Raw genomic sequence first — 18,957 nt, 5'->3', positions numbered from 1 at the left:
TTCCCCTCTGACTCTGCCAGACGTTTTTTTTAAGCAGTTTCTGTTCCTGCTATTTGAACCGTTTCAGGGCACACAACATTGCATTGCCCTTGTTTCCTGTCTGTTTTCTGTGGTAAGAGTTGTGTGACAGGAAACTAGAGTTAAAGGCTTTGAAGAGACACAGACTTAATGACATTCAGAAATATTGTTGCATCGATACATTCATGTTTGCTCTCCCAGTCAAATACACTATTTGGTCTAAAATGATGTGTATGCAGTTAACAGGCAATCGTGAGACTAAGGCTGAAACACTGTATGTTGATAAAAGCACTTAAGCTTCATGTCAAGTGAAACCCTACTTTGCATACTGAACAGAGCACTCTTTCGGCTTCACAGTTGCACTGCAAGTGCAGAGATGTAATAGAGGATCTTCACAATTCTTTTTTAGGTTGATGTAAGGATGTAATGCTTTTAACCATTTCCATTAGCTTCTGTTTTGTGTAACAAGTAGGATATATATATGTTTTTTGCAGCAATAATTTCCCCTTTTGTTTACCACAGCCAGAAAGTGTATAATGCCGCATGTCAGAGCTGTCTCATGACTTTGGGTGTCATACTTCTTTATTATTTTGCTGACCAAGTAGTCCAGCATGTGATTCTTAACAGTCCATGTGATTATTGAAGCGATCAAAACAATTTGTTGCGGAAACCCGCCTAATAAAGCAGTTAAGCTTCCTATAGCATTCAGCTGATTCATTATCATTTAACAAATTATGTTTTCCTCATTCTATCTCGCACACAGATTCACCCAAATTTCATTTTAAGACATTTGTAAAAACCTTATATTGTATTGAGTATTTCAGATGAACAGATGCATGACAACACCACACACCTACACCCTTCACCCTGAAAATGAAAATAAAAACAAACAAAAAAATAATAAAAAACACAGGCATCCACGTTTTACTGACAGCCCGCCTCATTTTATTAATGCTGGAAAAAGACAAAGTACAAACATGACATACAGATCCCTGTACAGAACTACGCAAACTAATGTAGGTGACAAAAAACTGTATTTACACATCAAACCACAAAAAAAGTTTGCAACAAAAAAAAACAGCGGGTTTCATTCAAAGGTCCATAAAAATATTTGGAAAATAAAAGCATAATTTGTTCAAAACTGATATTTCTAACTAACATTATTTACTTTGTATGCCAATATTCACACACATACACACACACACACACACACGCACACACACACGCGCTTCAGTTGTTTTGTGGGGCACAGAATCAGCATCATTGACCATACATAAGCATCTGTTAGGCTGATGTGCTGACTGCAGCAGCCTGAAATGAAAGAGCTGAAGAGAAATATCTGCGATAAAAAAACATTAAACTCATTAAAGCATAAATGGCACATTATAAGGAAATGATACTTGACCTCATGAGAAAAATAATCAATTCTGCGCAAGTGTGACATTTGTTTTACACGAGCAGCTAAATTCAGTGGCATCCAAAAAGTTCATATTTGATAAACATTCGGTAAGAAGAACAGAATCCCATCAGAAATATACAAACATAATAGTCATGCCAAGGAAGGAAGAATGTGGAATATCCAAGCAACATCCACTTTAAATATTTTTTTGTTACATCCAATAGTATAGCCTCAGACCAAACTATTCAGTGTCCAACGTAGTTTAATTATATCACTATTCCAAAAAAGAAAAACGTGAATATTCAAAACAAATGAGAAAAGAGGAAGAGATAGCAGGGAAGGAGGATGTAAAGGGAAGTAAGATGGCAAAGAGGAAGCGGCACAGAGACTCAAGAGAGGATTTGTTGAATAGAAAGGGGTTCAGTTATGGATAAATGGTATCAGCTTTCATACTGCACGAGAATCACAAATCGAAAACAACAAGGAAAGAAATCTTCAAAAACCCTATCGCCAAATCATTGTGAGTTTGCAGTTGTCTTAATTCTCCTTTTATCGTTAGCACTTAACTAATGTTAAGGAGCAGTAGAGGTGCGTTTTAGTAGGTTTGACTGAAGCTACTAGGATTTGTGAAGCATTATGAAGGTTTCGTGATGTCTTGCGACCCGCCTGTCTTGGGTGTTACATGCAAGCCAGCATCTGATTCCTAAATATGAATGCTTCTCTGTTCACACCCTGCGATAAGAACTTCAAACCTTTACAAAAATAACTCCATTCTTGACATTGTGAGGTTAGTGTATCAAATAAGCCTTGTGTGCAAGCATAGCCTTCTATCAAAAGCTCAGAAAAAGGGGCTCCAGCTGAGCGTGCTGATGGAAATAATATTCTGACAGGTGCTTGATGAGAGCCACACCGTCTCCATCAAGCTAAAGTGGAGCATGCCCAGCGCAAAGCCACACACCATATCAGTTAGGTGGTGTTTCCCCAGCAGCACCCGGGACACACCCACCAGGAGGGCCCACAGCACCAGCAGGATGCGTAGCGGCACAGCCAGGACCAGGTGAGACAGCAGGAACTTGGAGACCATGGCGGCACGGCTGGCATGAGCAGCGGGGAAGGAGTAGAGGTCCATCGCGATGCAGTCCAAGAAGCTCGGCGCCATCTCCCAAGGTCCTTTGCGCTTCACCAGCCTCTGGACTCCAGCCACCGTCAGGATGTCAACAATGAGGGCTGTGGGGAAAAAAAGGGAGTTATTAAAATGCTATAACCTAGACAATTCCAGTGGTGAAAGATTAAGACTCTGACTTTTGATAAATCTGTAAACAATACAGGACAGAACAATAGTGATAAGGGTATTGTACAGATAATTAACATCTAAGAGTAACAAACTGCCTCAAATGTCTTCAAATAAAGCAGAAAACAACTATAGTACATCTGTAAACAGATATCTTGGTGACCAAGAATAACCAATAAGGCATACAATACCGTCTAGCATTTGCTTTGAGCCCTCATACCAGACATTTGCAGATGCTTTTTATAGCTCCATGGCACTCCCAAAAATATCCCTACCATTGCTGTCTTTAACTTCTGTTCAAGCCTGCCATCTTTATGCACACTCAACCAGCCACGCGCAAAATAAAGGCAGGCTAGTGGGGTGGAAGAGAAATCTAAATGCCAGAGGAAGAGGTGAGGGGACAAAAGAGAGGTGAGTGAGCAGGCTAGTTAAAAAAGTAATAACTGTTCAGGACATAAGCTAAGCAGACGATGAAACCGGTGAGATGTGAGTGAGGACTTTGCTGCAGGGCCCAGGTGAGGTGAGTCAAGCAATGATAATGAATTTTATCAGCTGTAAATTCAAGCCTGTTTGTGGTGCCCTTCAACTGACTGATACTCCATAGTAGGAAGATGGGGATTATTGATCAAAATTCTGGTTTTCATTTTTGCAGTTTCCCCCCCCCCCTAAAAAGTCCTGGTTGTGTTAGAAAAACTTGCTGATCGTGTGACTTCTTCACAGCTTCACAGGATTTATGTTCTTCAGTGTTCTTGGCTACAATCAACTTTCACATACAAAGAGTCATGTGGTCCATCGTTAAAATAAAAATATTGATTACAGCCGCTTCAATTATTGTTGTATTGCTGGATTCTTTTGCTACTAGAAAGTCTAGGACTACAGGTAAGCCACTCTAAATATAATGCTAACCTATCTGTTCCATACAGCACAGTGACAAATGAATTAGAGACAACAGCTGTGTGATGTCATGTCTGTTTGTTACCGTCATCATCCATGCAGGCCTCAAAGACAGTACAAGGAGTTGGGCATTCAGAGTACACCAGCCTCACTTATCTGATCTCATCTGGAGAAGCAACGATAGTGATGTCATGGATTATGTTGCAATCACATCTGCATACCTGAAGCATCTACTAGTTGGCTAAATGTTTCCTTTTTGAATGAATGTATATTTAAGGAGTAACTAAGTTACACAGTAGAAGAAGAAACCAAAGCAGAGCTACACCTCGGTTGATAAAGATGAGAACATCCTCTGCACAGTCAAGGTCTGCTTCGGGAGTCTCGGACATGTTCAGTAGTCTTGTAGACAGTCCCAGTCATTTCAAAACACTGTATGGGAAATATTTCTGCACTGCAGTTTATATGCTGATGGCAGTAGACTGAATTAAACCAAACCTGACAGTCCAGTCTGGGCTGATTACTTCCCTGTTAGGTGAAAACAAAACAGAATTTCAGTCAGCGTTAAATATTAATTCCCCACCACTGTTCAGCATGTTCGTAGATTTTCTCCAGACAGACCTCAATAGACTAGAAATGATCCTGGAGCGACAAATAATGAACACGCATTTGGGGCTGAACAATGTCAAAAACACAATGCAACAGTCTCCTAAATCCAGAGATTTACTGGCTTCCAATCAGAGCTTAAAGTAGGATGCAACTCTGCAGAAAATACTTTGGACATATTTGTCATTTTGAGTCAGTACTTGATGGATGGCATCTATTGTTACAGTAAATATTGGTGCGGTGTAACTCATAATAAGAAGTTGCATCAACACCAGGAAAAAACGCAATATTAAACCCCTCCCCTTTAATACATCATATTGACTTTACTGAACAAAAATGTTGACGTTCTGTCTTGTTCTTCTTGCAAAGTCTGAATTTTGCTGATTTTTCTTCTTTTCTCTGTTGCTGAGGGACAATCATCACAATGTGTATAACGTGCCCAATCAGAATGACGCACAAGGTCTATTTTGTACAATTAAGTGTCTGAGTTTGAAAACACAAACTGGTACCACTTCCTAACAAGCCATACCTTATATTTAAACCTTTTAGCCCATGGCTTTATAATGGTAAATAATACATTCATTGATACTTTATAGAGCAGTAATAAGTCAGTTATAAGTACAATTTTTAGGTGTTGCAGTTACAACACAGTGGAGGTTGACACAGCTGGCTGTTTTCACAGGCCAAAGACAGAATGTGAATTATAGCTTCACCCAGAAAAGGGAAAGAAGGTTGTGAGCGCATGCCATTCTAGTGACTTGCTTCTCTTGTGCGGTGCATTCTGGGTACCGAACTGCTACTGAAAGTTTTGGAGCTGGTTAGATGGTGAGTGTGGTGTGGCATTTACCAAGCAGCAGGTTGACCAGCACCTCTTGCCCTGCCAGAGTGTTACTCCTCGTGAGGCACACGATAGTGCCAATGATCCACGTGATGCCGTGCCCCGTGAGCGCCAACATGCCCACCATGGAGCGGCAGCCTCCCCAGGAGGAGGACGTGTTGGCGCACGCCCCCATGCGCTTGGACAGGCAGATGTCGATGGCGAGGAGGGAGTTAATCGCTATCCCCTTGAATGAAGGGTTCAGCTGCATGCAGTCTTCCTCTGGCATTTTGGTGCCATTGTCGGCGGGCTCTTCACTCGGCTGGCTTGTTTGGTGCTTGATTTGACCCGGTCGCCTTGCGCCGCCTCGGCTCTCGGAGGGGCCGCCAGCACCGCCGCCGCCGACGGCGCCACCGCCGCGGGGAGGCTGGTTCAGGGATACGAACTCCGGTCTGCTCAGGACGCTGTTTCTCTCCCGCGCCCTGGATCTCACATTGTAACTCGAGGGCATTGTTTTGGATAGGGCCACGCTCTCCTCTGTGGGCGCAGCAGCCGATTGTCAATCTCCTGAAGATGATTCAAGTGGTGCGAGTTCACCACGACAGTGAAACGTCCCAGGATAAACCCCCCTACACAAGTCCTCCCCCTCCTGTGGCCTTAATAGATATATTTAGAATCACTGGAATGTGCGATGGCCATGCTGTTTATACCGCAGCCCATGCACGCTGGGAGAGACCTATTGAATGGCATTCGCCTCGGCCAATCCAGTGAAACCCGATCTACAGCATGGAGATAAAATAACAACATGAGCGTCTCGTTACGCCACAGCATGGCACAATCACACGGTAAACAGGTGCTTTTACTGCGCGTATTGCTGACAACAACAGGCTCAGCGTAGGAAATGTGCAAGAAATACGCAACACACGGAGTCGTCTTACCAAGCGAAGGATGAATACTCTAAATCTGCCTCCATAACACCTCTGATATCCTGGCGGCAAGGAGAGATGGGGGGGGGGGGGGGGGGGGGGGGGGATCTAGCATAAAGCGACGCGGGCAAAACCCTGAAACGGTTAACCGTCAGCACAACATCCCCAACAAAGGGCGAAGACGAGGCAGCCCAGCCACAGTGCAGCATTCGGTACTTCCGTGCGGATTTTACGTAGTTTACGCATAAACCCGATTCCACCTCTGCAGTGCTCTCTGCTGTGGAGCGGAGTTGTCCAAGGTGCTTAAACAGACAGTAGCAGGACCGAGGAGCACCCTATTGTGATGCCAGCTTTATTGAGCGAGAGAGAGAGAGAGAGAGAGAGAGAGAGAGAGGGGGGGGGGGGGGGGGGGGGGGGGGGGGATTGGCAAAGTGCTACAATGCTCCCAAACAAAAAGCTAATAAAAAAAATAAAATCACACCACATAATCAAAATATGATCGTCAGACCATAGATCTTATAGATTATTTCTTACCTATCATGACCGATCACAGACATATCCAGCCTGCCCCGAAATAAATAAACTTCAAATAAACTTCATTGGCATGAATGTTGATGGCAATTCCAGTTGAATATTACATTACATATAAACATTGTTTATAACATAAATAAATATGCACAAGTTCATATTATTGTATATTTATCCCCAGGTTAATTATTTAAATGAATGTGATCAAGTTAGTAAACAAATGCCACTACTACACAAAGACTATAACCTTTAATAATTAGAATACATTATTATTATTATTAATAACATTATAACGTGCATATGTAAAGGGACAAAATATAATTTTCGACATCACACAAAGGCCTAGAAGGTGGTTTGAGGTGAACTGTTAAAATATTTATAATTGTATCAGGCTGCAATCCCCTGCGCCTACATTTCCCGGCATGCCTGCAACCCAGAGCGGAAGTGTCGCCTCAACGATACTTATAAAGCTGCTTCCCAGGCAGCTGAAATAGACCAATACCTAGCGGGGTGAACCTGCCGTGGCAGCGATGGGACGAGCACGGAGAAATGACAGCTTGTGCAGGAATTTCGGCTGAACTGCATCCCATCACAGACAGGGCTGCAACTGTCGGCTCGGTCGAACTATGTGACAGCTGGCATCTTTTCTCCCTTTCGAGGCATTATAGGCTGTTTTTATTTATTTTGTAAAAATCTAAGAATGGATCCGGTGAAATGGGTGATAAAGTTGACCCGGCGGTGTCCTTTGGATGTCGCGTGGATGAAACTCGACTAGATTGCAATGCTTGTGGAAAGGCTACCTCTCTCTGTGGGACGGTGAAATAATTTGCAGCTGCAAATAACGGGAGCGACTGTGAAGGAGATAACGGAATTACCTCTCGGACCGAAGAAACTGTGTGTGCCGCCGTTCACTCTGAATTTCTCCAGGATTTCACCCTGCTACAGACACTGGACACTTCCCAGTGCACTGTTTTATAGGTAGACTTTTTTGCATGTTATTTTTGTCAGCCAAAAATAGACCATAATTCATGCAATTGCACTGCACGAGCCGTTAATCCGCACATGTATAAAATCGTTCAGTGTAACGCGCTTCCATCGTTAAATTACACTTTTTATTGTGAGGAATTGAGGCTATTGCGGATTAAATGGACATAAGGCTGCTCCACATAATATGAGCGTCACCCCTGCGCTGCCATTAGTCGTTTGTAACTGTCCGCGCGTGCACTGGCCAGCACAACATTTTTGATTATGATTCCTGTCACCAGCTGGACAGAGAGCATTAGCCTTTGAATGGTCCAGCGATGAGCTGGTAGTGACGTAAAGAATCACACAAAAGAGAACATGACGCCAAGATGTAACATTAGTAGTATTTGTTAATTATTTAGCTCATAATTAACCGGAACCTTTTACGCGCATCTTTCCAATGGATGCATGTCGCCAAAAAAGATCAAATCCTTATGTGATAAAAGCGCATTGAGAAAGCGATGACTTGTAACTTGACAGCATGAAAACATCAGTGCACGGAAAAAGGAAAGTTATTGTACCTGCACTTGTTTGATGAAGTTGCGTTTACGCACCGGAAAGCATGCGCTCAACAAATATGAAGATTTCCTAGGCCTGTCTTCTTTTTCTTTTCTGAAAGTAGTTTTTGCATCAAAGATGCATGGCTTTCTGAGACAGTCTGCTATGAATAAGCACTTTTCAATCTGGTAAGCTTTTTTCTGGAAAACATGATGTGGATCCACCTGTGGTGATTTTCTTGCTGTTTCCATGCGTCTTTCTTAATCTTCAGACCTCTGGACGTTGTTGTGGATTGTGTTACTATTTAATGCAATGGGCTGTATCCAGAGTATCAGGTGTAAGCCCAAGAGTTTCCGAGACAGTATCATCGTCGTGGAGGTGAACACTTCCATCGACCCAAAGCCTACCAGCATCGACGAGTCATCCAGCGTGGTCCTGCGCTACAGGACACCGCACTTCCGAGCTTATGCCCGGGTCCTAGTGCCGCCAGTAGCCGGTAAAGAGACATGGACCATTGGCTGGATTCAAGCCTGTAACCACATGGAGTTCTACAATACGTATGGAAACAAGGGGATGTGAGTATCATTATTAGGTGATGGTTAGGTGATGCGCATGTGTTGAGCACATTTGGTTGAGACTCATGGACCAGGCAATAATGACAAATATTATTTTAAGGAGAATTATAACTGGTGAATAAAGCCATTAAAGCTCGGTTAGGTTCATTTGATGCAACTGTCACCTCTTCCACAATTCAGAATTTTTCTGCTTCTATTAATTAGTTAATTTTTTGTTCCATGAAATGTAAAATATTTTTGAAGAAATGGCAGTCAAAACTTCTCAGAGCCAAGGAGACATTTTCAAATGTACTCATATTACTGTCAAATACGACAAAGAGCAGCAGCAACTCCTGCTGGAACCTGAGAAAGAGTAAAAAATGTTCTTGAAAAATGACTGAAACGATGAATCTATTATCTTTGTACCACCAAACTCTGATTAAAACACGAGACACGTTTGGAGAAATCTCCCAAAAATAGAAAACTACACGATAGTTTGTTTGAACTCAAGCACACGAGGGACCCATGGCCAAAGAAAGAGTCATTGTGAGCGTGTTGGCGTTCCTGTTTTCGTATTAGACATCATTCTGAGCACATTGTTCAATGGAAATATTCTAGTGAAACTTGACTATGGTTGCATCTGAGTTGCCCAGTGGAACGCCAGCATCAGTCTGTGCCGTGCAATCAACATATTACACATTAATATCTGTATTCAGAAAGATAAGTAAAATAAATTGAACTGTCTGAAAGTGAACTTTAATGTTCAATCAGTAGCTGAGCTATCTTCAGTATGTGGGCTTGTGGCTGCAGGCCTGCAGGCTACTTGAAAACCTGACAGATATGAGGGCAGGGCACTTGTCAATACACAGTTATCTTGCATTAGCCGTGACAAACATGGGCAAAATCAGATTTAAGAAAAAATGCTCATGACACAGATAATAGGCCTCTTTCTCATTCTCCGTCCCTTTCTTTCTCCTCTTTTTTCAAAGTGAGAGTGTGTATGTGTGTGTGCGATATTGGTACAGAAATGTAGCATTCTTATATCCTGTAATGGGCAAGCTGACATGTACCCAGAACATGCTTTATCTGTAGACATTGCAGCTGCACGTCTAAGATTAGAGACACAGTCCCCTCCCCAACACCCCAAACCCAGTATAGTCCTACATGTGCGCGCGTGTGTGTGTGTATGTGTGAGAAAGAGAGATAGAGAAAGTCCTCCATTACTTTCTAAAAGTCCAGTATGATCAATGCCTTTTGTAAACTGCGTTTGTGTTTACAGTAATAGCTTTTTTTTTCATCCAAGCTTTAATATTTACTCTTTTATCTTGAATTGCCATGCTCTTTTGTCAAGTTCTTTTTTTGTTAGTGCTGTACTGTTCGTATAAAAGGAACATGGACGCATTCAGAAAAGTCCAATTTTGAAACACAATATAGACAGAAAATAGAATAGCTCCCCCACTTTAAAGTTTCTCTCATCTTTCAAGGTGTAAAAGATTCCTTTAAAGATTGTATTAACTACAAACAAACGGGCTGCAAAGTAGTGTGTAAGTATACGTGCTTATAGGAACAAAGCTCCAAAGGCACGACATTTTCTGTCCAAACAATACACAATTAAGAGATAGCATTCTCCAAAGTCATGTCAGCACAATCATAAATACAGACAACCCACATAGACAAAGAAGACTGATCACCAACATCTACATTCTACCCCACGTAGCCGTCACACTTAAAAAATGTACTTTCTATATCATCGCATACCCCGGTATTAAAGTCGTTAAACTTCACAACCACATTAAGGCCACCTATACTTTATGTTCATTTTTGAAGCCACTCTTAGGATGCAAGAGACGGGCCCTGCTCTCACTGCTGAGACTCTCATACTAAGTAGTTTCTTTGATGGCAATAAACCTTCAGCGTGCTGTAATTGGACCGAACGGCTGAAGACGGTAATGTGGATGATTTCTCTGTTGGCTTTCGGATGACGTGCTCTGGATTCTGCACACGTTCATCATCTTTCCTCCCTGTTTTGTCGTACCACGTCTTTTAGAGTGGCTTTACTGTGGTACAGTTTTGAACGGTTGAGCAGGATGTGTGTATTTATCAACAGGCATATGTTGATTACATGAGCCGTCTTCTGTTGCCCTAAAAATGTCAAGGTGCTAAAAATAGGAGCTGTGGCAGAAGTGAAACTAAAAAAGAAGCGAGTGTGTATATGTTGTAACAGTTTGATAGGATTTGCATTAGCTCTAATGTTTCTTAAAATGAACGTTAAGGCGAGACATTCATATTTCAGACGGAACTTCCTGCCAATATTCTTGGTAGAGCCGTGTGGTAGTCTACACACGACACACACACACACATACACAGGTGGTGAGGCTTACGCATGCTGTAATTGATTCATTAACTGCATTGGCATCCTATTTCTTAATTTCTACTCCTACAAAGTTGGTCCAATCTTCACCATCTGTCATTGTGCCTCATCAACAGAATTGTGATACTTGAAACCATTTGCTCGCAACATGCAAATGAATGCTGCGGCAAAGTTGCAGCAACAGGAAATGAGCTGTGTTTCCATGTTGCTCAGTAGATACACGATTTCTCAATGAAAGTCATGTTCCAGATGTGTTCATTTGATTTTAAACTGGATGTTATTTAACAGTATTAACTATATAAAAGGGGATATTGTTAAAAAATATATATTTTATACAATTGAACTTTCAGTGTTTCTTTTAGTCTGGTCAAGTTTACAATGTAGGCTACTACCAGTGGCTGAAGCTGGACGAATCAACCATTTATCCGTTCTTTGGCCAACTATTCCAACCACAATATGTGTAGCTAACTCTTTAAACTCTTTATAATCCTTTAAATGTTTGCTATCTATTTCGGCCATCCATTACTTTTAACTGTTTAGACTGCTCTCTTGCTAACTAGTTTGCACACACTCTCAGTCACAACCTGTGGTGCTCAGGTGTTATAGCTCAATCAATCTGTGGATACATATATTGTTTTGTGTCAAATCATAATCCACGATCTTTACCCCCTGGCAGCTGCAGTAGTACTCCCTGAGCTGAGTACCTGGTTGGGAATCACTGTGCTCGAGTGCATTGCAACATTTGCAATAACTGACTCAAGAGTCACAATGTGATGCAGTTGAATATACATATATGAATATATATATATATATATATATATATATATATAAATATATATACTGTATATATATATATTTTTTTTTTTTTTGAGTGAATGTTTTTTCAACATCCTTGCGGTTCTGTCACAAACACTCACAACACTTATGTCAGACCATTTCGCAGGCAGTGAAGACAAAAAACAGGAAGTGAGCCATATCTCTGCAACGCTTTCTCTACTCATGATTGCAGTTTCTCAGTGGGTGGACGACTCCCCATCGCACCTGTGTGCAGTCGGCTCTGCTTGATGTGCTCACTGTTAAAATATCGTCTGAGTTCCTGACAAAATGGAGAATTACTGCAAATTGCTTTGGAGGCATATCCGTTGAGAGGATTAAGTGATATTTTTTTTAAGAACAGAACTTGCACGCACGCATACACACACACACGCACAAGGGCCAGCTATTATCATGCATAACATGCTAATCTCACCCCCTGGGTGAATACATAAATCAGAATGCGAGACCAGGCCAAGCAGGCAGGAAGTTATGTGGCTGGTGATCACACTGTTATCTCGTCCGTCCTGCTGATCCTCGGCCTCAGTGAATGAAAGGTAATCTTATTCCTGCTGCGGGCAGAAAATCCATAGACGGACAGACCAGAGGTGTCAGGTCACTTGAGCCGTTCAGTGTGTGTGTGTCGCTGTGTGTGTCACAGTATTTTATTCTTGCATTCTGTTTTTCCTCTGCAGTTCGAGAAGATCCAACTGTGAGGCTTTGAGTCAACTCCTTGTGTCTGTCGTGTGTTGTTGGTAACGATAGCAAGAAGGAGACTTGTCACACTATTAAGATGCAAATTATCCGCTATTATACAGAGAGGATTAGACTGGAGAGCGTTTTACGCGAGGAATCCTTTTGGTTTGGTTTAGTGCGCCAGAGATAAATTTAAAGGATAATTCTGGTTTGTTACAACTCTTATTTTTTGTACTTTCTGGCCATGATTCATATCAGCAACAGAAATGATGACATCAGATTTAAATTATTTTTATCAAACTAACAGTTTCAAACATCCATGACAGTTTACAATTTCCTGGTTTAACTTTGGCGTACTGCACTTGTGTGTGCATACAGTTGTGCAATTACGCCATATTTTACATTTCACGAATGCTCGCTTCCAAAGGAAGTGGTTTGAATAAAAAACAGCTTGATTGTTGTTCGCTAGTGTTTCTTGCCCCGTCAGTTATTATAACCGATAGACATGATGACCAAAACTATAAATTGACCAAATTTGTAATAAAGTGCAATTGTTTTAATCACAACAGCCACATAAGCTCCATTTCTGGGTAAATCCTCATCTGTGACTTTTAACTTCCAGGTCGAGTTGGGAGCTCCCCGACCTGCGTGATGGCAAAATCCAGGCCATCAGCGACTCGGATGGGGTGAACTACCCGTGGTACGGCAACACCACGGAGACCTGCACTGTGGTAGGCCCCACCAAGAAGGACACCAAGTTCACTGTTAGTATGAATGACAATTTTTACCCCAGCGTGACCTGGGGCGTGCCCGTCAGCGACAGCAATGTGCCTCAGCTTAGCAGCATCCGCCGCGACCAGAGCTTTATGACGTGGCTGGTGGCCATCAACCAGACCACCTCAGAGACACTTGTGCTGCAGACAATCCACTGGAGGATGCGGCTTCACATCCAAGTGGACCCAGAGAAGCCTCTGGGTCACAGGGCTGCTCTGACCGAGCCCGTGGCCCAGGAACAGCCCAAGATCCTGGGCAAGAGTGAGCCCATCTCCTCTAACGCCATGGTCAAGCCCAACGCCAATGACGCCCAGGTGCTGATGTGGCGGCCAAAGAATGGTGACCCCATGGTGGTGATCCCACCCAAATACTGACCTGCTTCACTGACCAGACTGGCCTTGGATACCTGAACCGTATCATCTCTTATTTCTTCTCTTTCTTTTGTTCCTGCTCATCACCAGCTCTCACTGCTTTAACCCTTTTCCCTTCTTTTCTTTGCCTCTATATTCTTCTCTCTTATGTTTCAAAAGAGACTGACAGAGAGAAAAACGGGCAAACGAAACCACCTCTGAGAAGAAGACCAGCTGTTGCTCTGAGGTTGGGGGGGCTTGAACACACTTTTGAAACTGGAGTGAACAAACTGCAACCATTCTACCTTCAAACTGGGTCGGGTCGCACTGTGCTAAATGAAATCATTGCAAAAAATGAAGAACAAAATAATTTCTTTTGTTTTTTTCATTTCAGTTTTTATATTTTGGCTGTTTTGGGCCAAGTGATATGGGGTTTGTGAGTGTGGGTGGATTTAAGTATTTACATGACCATGTCTGCACACATGCTACACGCATGGATATGCACAAACCTTGTGTATGAATACCAGTTGTGTTTTTATTTATGGGCTGGGAAGAGTGCATTTAATTGTGTTTGTTGTTGCATTGACATACTAGATTTTAGGACTTTTTTTTAAAAACATGCAAGACATTCAATCCATGCTGCCTTAAGTTTACATTGCTTCCCATTGCAAACTTTTTCGCCTTAAACACAGTGCAATGCAGTATTTTTGCTCAATTGTCCAGTCTCTTCCAGACATGTTGGTGCTGGAATGTGTGGGTTTAGAACAGGGACGATACCACAGAAGAAGACCCGGGTCTGAAGGCTTTTATGTTCAGTTGCATTTACACGACAGATGTATTGTCTCACGAGTACAACCAGCATTATGCGTAGACACAGTTATACAACCCGACTAACTAGTTGTGTTTCAAGTGCGTTATGCAACAGAAGTGATGCTCTGTACTGATACCAGAGAACACCAGTGAAGCCAACCCTCGTCAATAGCACTCAGCACAATGACGTGCAATAACAACTTGAGCACAAAGTACTCAATGGCACTCCTCAGCTAACCTCATTTAATTCACTTTATTCTGTTTATAGGCATTGCTTTCAACATCAGAACACTTATTTTCCTTTCTCTGTATCACTCCATCTCAGGGCCCCTTTTCTCACTTCCTTCCCTTCTCTCGTAGCATCCATCCTGTCTGGCCACAGTGAGTAACTGTGTTTGCATTGCTCACATTGAACAATCAATACTTTGATTAATAAGCAGCCACAGGAGAAATAACTGGGGACTTGATAACTGGAGAATGAAAACAGCAGGATACTTGCTGGGCTGTCAGTCTTGACAATCTTATACACATTTTATATATAATTGTTGCCCTCCTTCAAAACAATAACACCCCTTGTCTTTCTGTAATATTAAAACTCAAAACATGTCTCTCATGTTAACGGTGGTTTTGTCCCTCACCCTCAATCATCTGTAATCCTCACCTACCCCAGAGTTCTTCCTCCCCCTGACTTCCCCTCTTCTTTCTTTTGGTCTGTTGTCGAGGCTGAAGAGCAGAGCAAGAGGCATGCAAGTTTGATCCTGACTGCTCGGTTGGCATATAGATGACCCGCTTCTCTGCCCTGCCAGTTGTAGCTCTCGCTGCAGAAACGTGGGGGTTTCTCTCCCTTTATTTCACCGCCAGCAAATGTAAGGCACAGACACGCATACATAAAGAGCTCTGGTCAGCTATAGACACCAACATTAAATGAGATGATGCCTGTTTGGCTGTTAATCTCTGAAAAGTGCATCAGCTGCAAACTCCAAACACTTAAAAGCAGAGAGAGAAGCCAAAATATGGGTATAAAGTTATTTATGCACACATAAGCTTTTAGAATCTGTTAATGAGCTCTGTAAGTTCCTTTTTCTATTTCTATTTCACTTTCAGATGTTACAAACATCTTGCAAGCTCACTGCTCTGACCAAGTTCTGTGTTTTGTCTCAAACCAAAGAAATAATTTACGTGCAAGTCTCACCTGCTCATGTATTTCACAAAGATCAGTAAGCTGCTGCTATTTCAGTTCATCAGCGTCTCCTTACTAGTGACTGTACAAAGCCTTTATCCCTCAAACAGGTTTTGTGTTTTTTTAGGACATTATGTCTCATTAGGCAAGTACTATGATTTGGCCGATATTTCTACCAAGGAATAATTTGACATTTTGGGGAATATGCTTATTCACTTTCTTGCAGAAACTTAGAGGAGAAGATTGATTCCACTCTCATGTGTGTAAGCTAAATACGAAGCTACAGCCGGCAGTTAGCTTAGCTTAACGAGGCTGGAAAAAGGGGGAATCAGTCGGTGTTTCAATGCTTTATGCTAAGCTAAGCGTGTCCTGGCTCTAGCTTCATATTTAGCATGCAATATTGAGAGCTTAGCTGAACCAGAGCTCAAACATCAACTCCCGATGTCCACTTGATGCCACAAACTGAACTGCTTTGTTCACTTACACATGGCTACATGCAGACCACTCCTCCTCGGCTCAACCGCGATAGCCTTTGCTCCAGGCTGGGTCGCAGGGAGAAGGGAGAAGAGAAGTAAGAGGCTGTTGGGGGATTGCTGTCATAATTAGATCTGCAGTGACACACTTGCATGCCCTAGATGGGCTGAACTGCACCGAGTCGGTGTCATGCAACGCAATGGCCGGATAAAGTCATGGTTGAGGTTTAAGTGAGGCCAAACAGCAAAGGTCAGGGTCAAAGTGTTTGGGTGAGGCGAGCTGTCAAAGTCCTAAAATGTACTGCAGACAGTCGAGAGGCGGCGGAATGAATATGAAGGGTGTCAACAAATTAAATCCATTTAGACATTATAGCCAGCCTAAAATAACAGTGACATTTACCAAGCCCAACTTGGATGTCAAGCACAAGTTATTTCAATTGGTGGTTTGTTTTGAATGCAGCAGAGAAAGCTCATGTTATAAACTCAGCGACCTCTCGCCTGACGTAGTATTTGTATCTGCTTCATCATGTCTTGCAATGACCCATGGACACCGTGGATAGTACCTGAGCTGGACTACATTTAATGTTATTGAACCTTGACACGCAGATGTTTCCCGCCCTCACAACATGCACGTGTGTGTGTGTATTCATGCAAGCGCATGTGTGTGTTAGGCAGGATGAGGAGTTCCACTGATGTGCTTCCGCTGTTGTTGAGTCATGATTCTCTCTCTCACACAAACACAGTGCATGAAAGGTTACGTCCTTGTCATAAAACAGGGACAGAGCTTGCCCGCTCACATGCACACGCACACACACACACACACACACACACACACACACACCCTGGGGGGAAAGGAGCAGGCCTGGTGTGGTATCTGATTGTCACAGCAGTACATTGGCAGTGAGAACTCATTCATCAGCCCTGCACGTGGACCGTCTGAACACATGCACATGCTACAAAGCCATATGCACAAACACACCTGTTTACTAATAATCAGGAAGTGATTCATGCTTTAATGTGAAAGAGAAATGGAAGTATTGGGGTCATTGAGTGGGTGCCTGTCAACGATCAACAGCATATATTGTAGGATAAGGGCACTAATTGTCTTCTGTGTGTGTGTGTGTGTGTGTGTGTGTGTGTGTGTGTGTGTGTGTGTGTGTCTGAATCTGTTAGGATGTGTTAATGTGTATTTTATGTTAACACAACAGAAGAACTTCATAAATGCTTTATGTGCTTCCTTAAATAAGCCACAGAAAAACAAAATGGCACATTGTGTGTTTGCTGTATGGAGGGCCAATGGTGCCAAAATTGGATAACGCCAAAACTATGCAGTAGGACATTGCTAGTAACTCATGAACTCTTGGCATTCAATACCAGGCCTGTTTTCAGTTGTTTCTGATCATTAAATGCATCGCGCATATTTGTATTTCCTGAGAAACATTACAAATGCAAAATGTAGCCATGTGGAAGATTCTTTGTTGTGGTGTGTTCTGCTTGTAGGGCTGAGCCAAGTGGTTGAAAGGGAGGGCTGCTTCCTTTGCTTCTGATCGTCATGTAGCTATTGAACTCCCCACGAATCATCAGTGAATCAACAAACCCTTTTATTTAAACCAATAAGACATCCCAAGTTCACAATCGCCAGCCTTCATTTTCTGACTTTGACTTGTGGTTCTATCCCATGAAATTGAAAAGTTCATCTTGCGGTTTTCCTTCATAAACCAAATCAACACAGTCCCCATGGTTGAAACACAACCCCAGATGTAGCACAGAAGATAAAATAAGCGACTTGTATGTTTCTCATTTTTGTTTGGTTTGTTTTCCGCGTATACAGCACTGAAATAGTTAAAGCAGTTTGTGTACTTCTGTTCAGCTTTGACTTTTACACCAATACTTGAAAATGGGTCAGTTCTGGCAAATATTGAAAACTGTGAAAATGCACAACACTGGGGAAACAAACCCAGAAAAAAATTAATATATAAAAAGGTCTTTTTCATGAATTAATAAAATGTACAAACATCATCTGTCTTTCCTTTTCCTTTTAGCTTTAATGTGGAGATGTACTTTTCCCAGTGTGATATTCAAACTGAAACCAACAATGAGTTTCCTTTGCTGTCTGCATTTGCCTTCCTTAATGACTAATTATACTGAATGAATCTACTAGTTTCATCTTGAAAGCCTGCATATAGGAACAAACCCCCGAGGCTACACATACATGGATGAGCAGATGATGTACTGTATGCCTCGGCCTGTCAAGACATTTCTACAGCATCGGAAAAGATGTTGCTGTTCTATAGAGTCTCTTTTTGTCGACGGCGGTGATTAAAAGCAATGAACGAAGACAGAGTCCAGTAAGGACGTGTAATAGAGTGAAAGAATGGGAGAAAATCAAAGGAGGATAAAGAAAGAAAAAGAAAAATACAGTTGAGATTCTTTAAGGACTATGTTGATTTGACATACATACAGTGGACAAATAAACAGAAAAAGAAATAAGGGAAAACCTATGAGAGAATGAGAGAACTTGAATTGTTAAGTACCTGTTTATTGCGAAAAATGACAAATAAATAAAATTCCCATTTTGCATATGAACCTCATACTGCAGCACAATGTATTTCAGGGGTGTGCAGTGTGTGTCTGCCTTTCGGTTTAAAGATATTGCCTTTAAAGCGGGGAGAGAGAAATACTCCAGTGTCTGTGTGGAGAATGACTCTTCTTATTATCTCTCCTCCATCTCTCATTGTTGACTCATTCACAGTTCCTTTCAATCTCATTCTTTTATAGGTTTTTTGGATTTTATTTGAAAGATAAAACTGGCAATATATTATATTTTTCTTATTGTCTGTTAATCCCATTGAAAAGACCAATACTTTTCTGACTTGCCTCCCCTGTCTGTGGCAGGTAAATCCTTTCAAATGTCAAAACGTATGAATCTGAATTAAGTC

General features: G+C 42.0%; 2 protein-coding genes across 11 annotated transcripts; one reads left to right on the top strand and one right to left on the bottom strand.

Moving 5' to 3' along the window:
* Positions 1–936: 936 nt before the first annotated feature.
* On the bottom strand, positions 937–6,050 carry LOC142946024 (inactive phospholipid phosphatase 7-like). Of its 10 annotated transcripts, none has more exons than XR_012952984.1 (5): positions 5,961–6,050; positions 5,053–5,801; positions 3,928–4,127; positions 3,688–3,768; positions 2,502–3,081 (listed from the first exon to the last, which is right to left on the bottom strand). XR_012952984.1 is itself a non-coding variant. In XM_076087014.1 (3 exons), exons 2-3 carry the CDS (start codon positions 5,531–5,533, stop codon positions 2,256–2,258), a joined length of 870 nt encoding a protein of 289 aa, XP_075943129.1. In that variant the 5' UTR covers positions 5,534–5,801; positions 5,961–6,050; the 3' UTR covers positions 937–2,255. The 10 variants fall into 10 exon arrangements, 2 of the variants coding, with proteins under 2 accessions (XP_075943129.1, XP_075943139.1); XR_012952985.1 differs by having other exon boundaries at positions 2,509–2,644; positions 2,984–3,081; positions 3,688–4,127; XR_012952987.1 differs by having other exon boundaries at positions 2,527–2,644.
* A 906-nt stretch (positions 6,051–6,956) lies between these two features.
* fam78ab (family with sequence similarity 78 member Ab) lies at positions 6,957–18,037 on the top strand. Its single transcript, XM_076087074.1, has 2 exons — positions 6,957–8,572; positions 13,054–18,037. The coding sequence occupies exons 1-2, from the start codon at positions 8,310–8,312 to the stop codon at positions 13,577–13,579; spliced, it is 789 nt and encodes a 262-aa protein (XP_075943189.1). The 5' UTR covers positions 6,957–8,309; the 3' UTR covers positions 13,580–18,037.
* Positions 18,038–18,957: the final 920 nt, after the last annotated feature.

This window comes from Anarhichas minor, unplaced genomic scaffold, assembly GCF_050575085.1.
Source record: "Anarhichas minor isolate MPS153535 unplaced genomic scaffold, ASM5057508v1 ptg000002l, whole genome shotgun sequence".
Taxonomy (NCBI): Eukaryota; Metazoa; Chordata; class Actinopteri; order Perciformes; family Anarhichadidae; genus Anarhichas; species Anarhichas minor.
The sequence above is the reverse complement of the archived record's forward strand: the minus strand, read 5'-3'. Positions and strand labels throughout refer to the sequence as shown.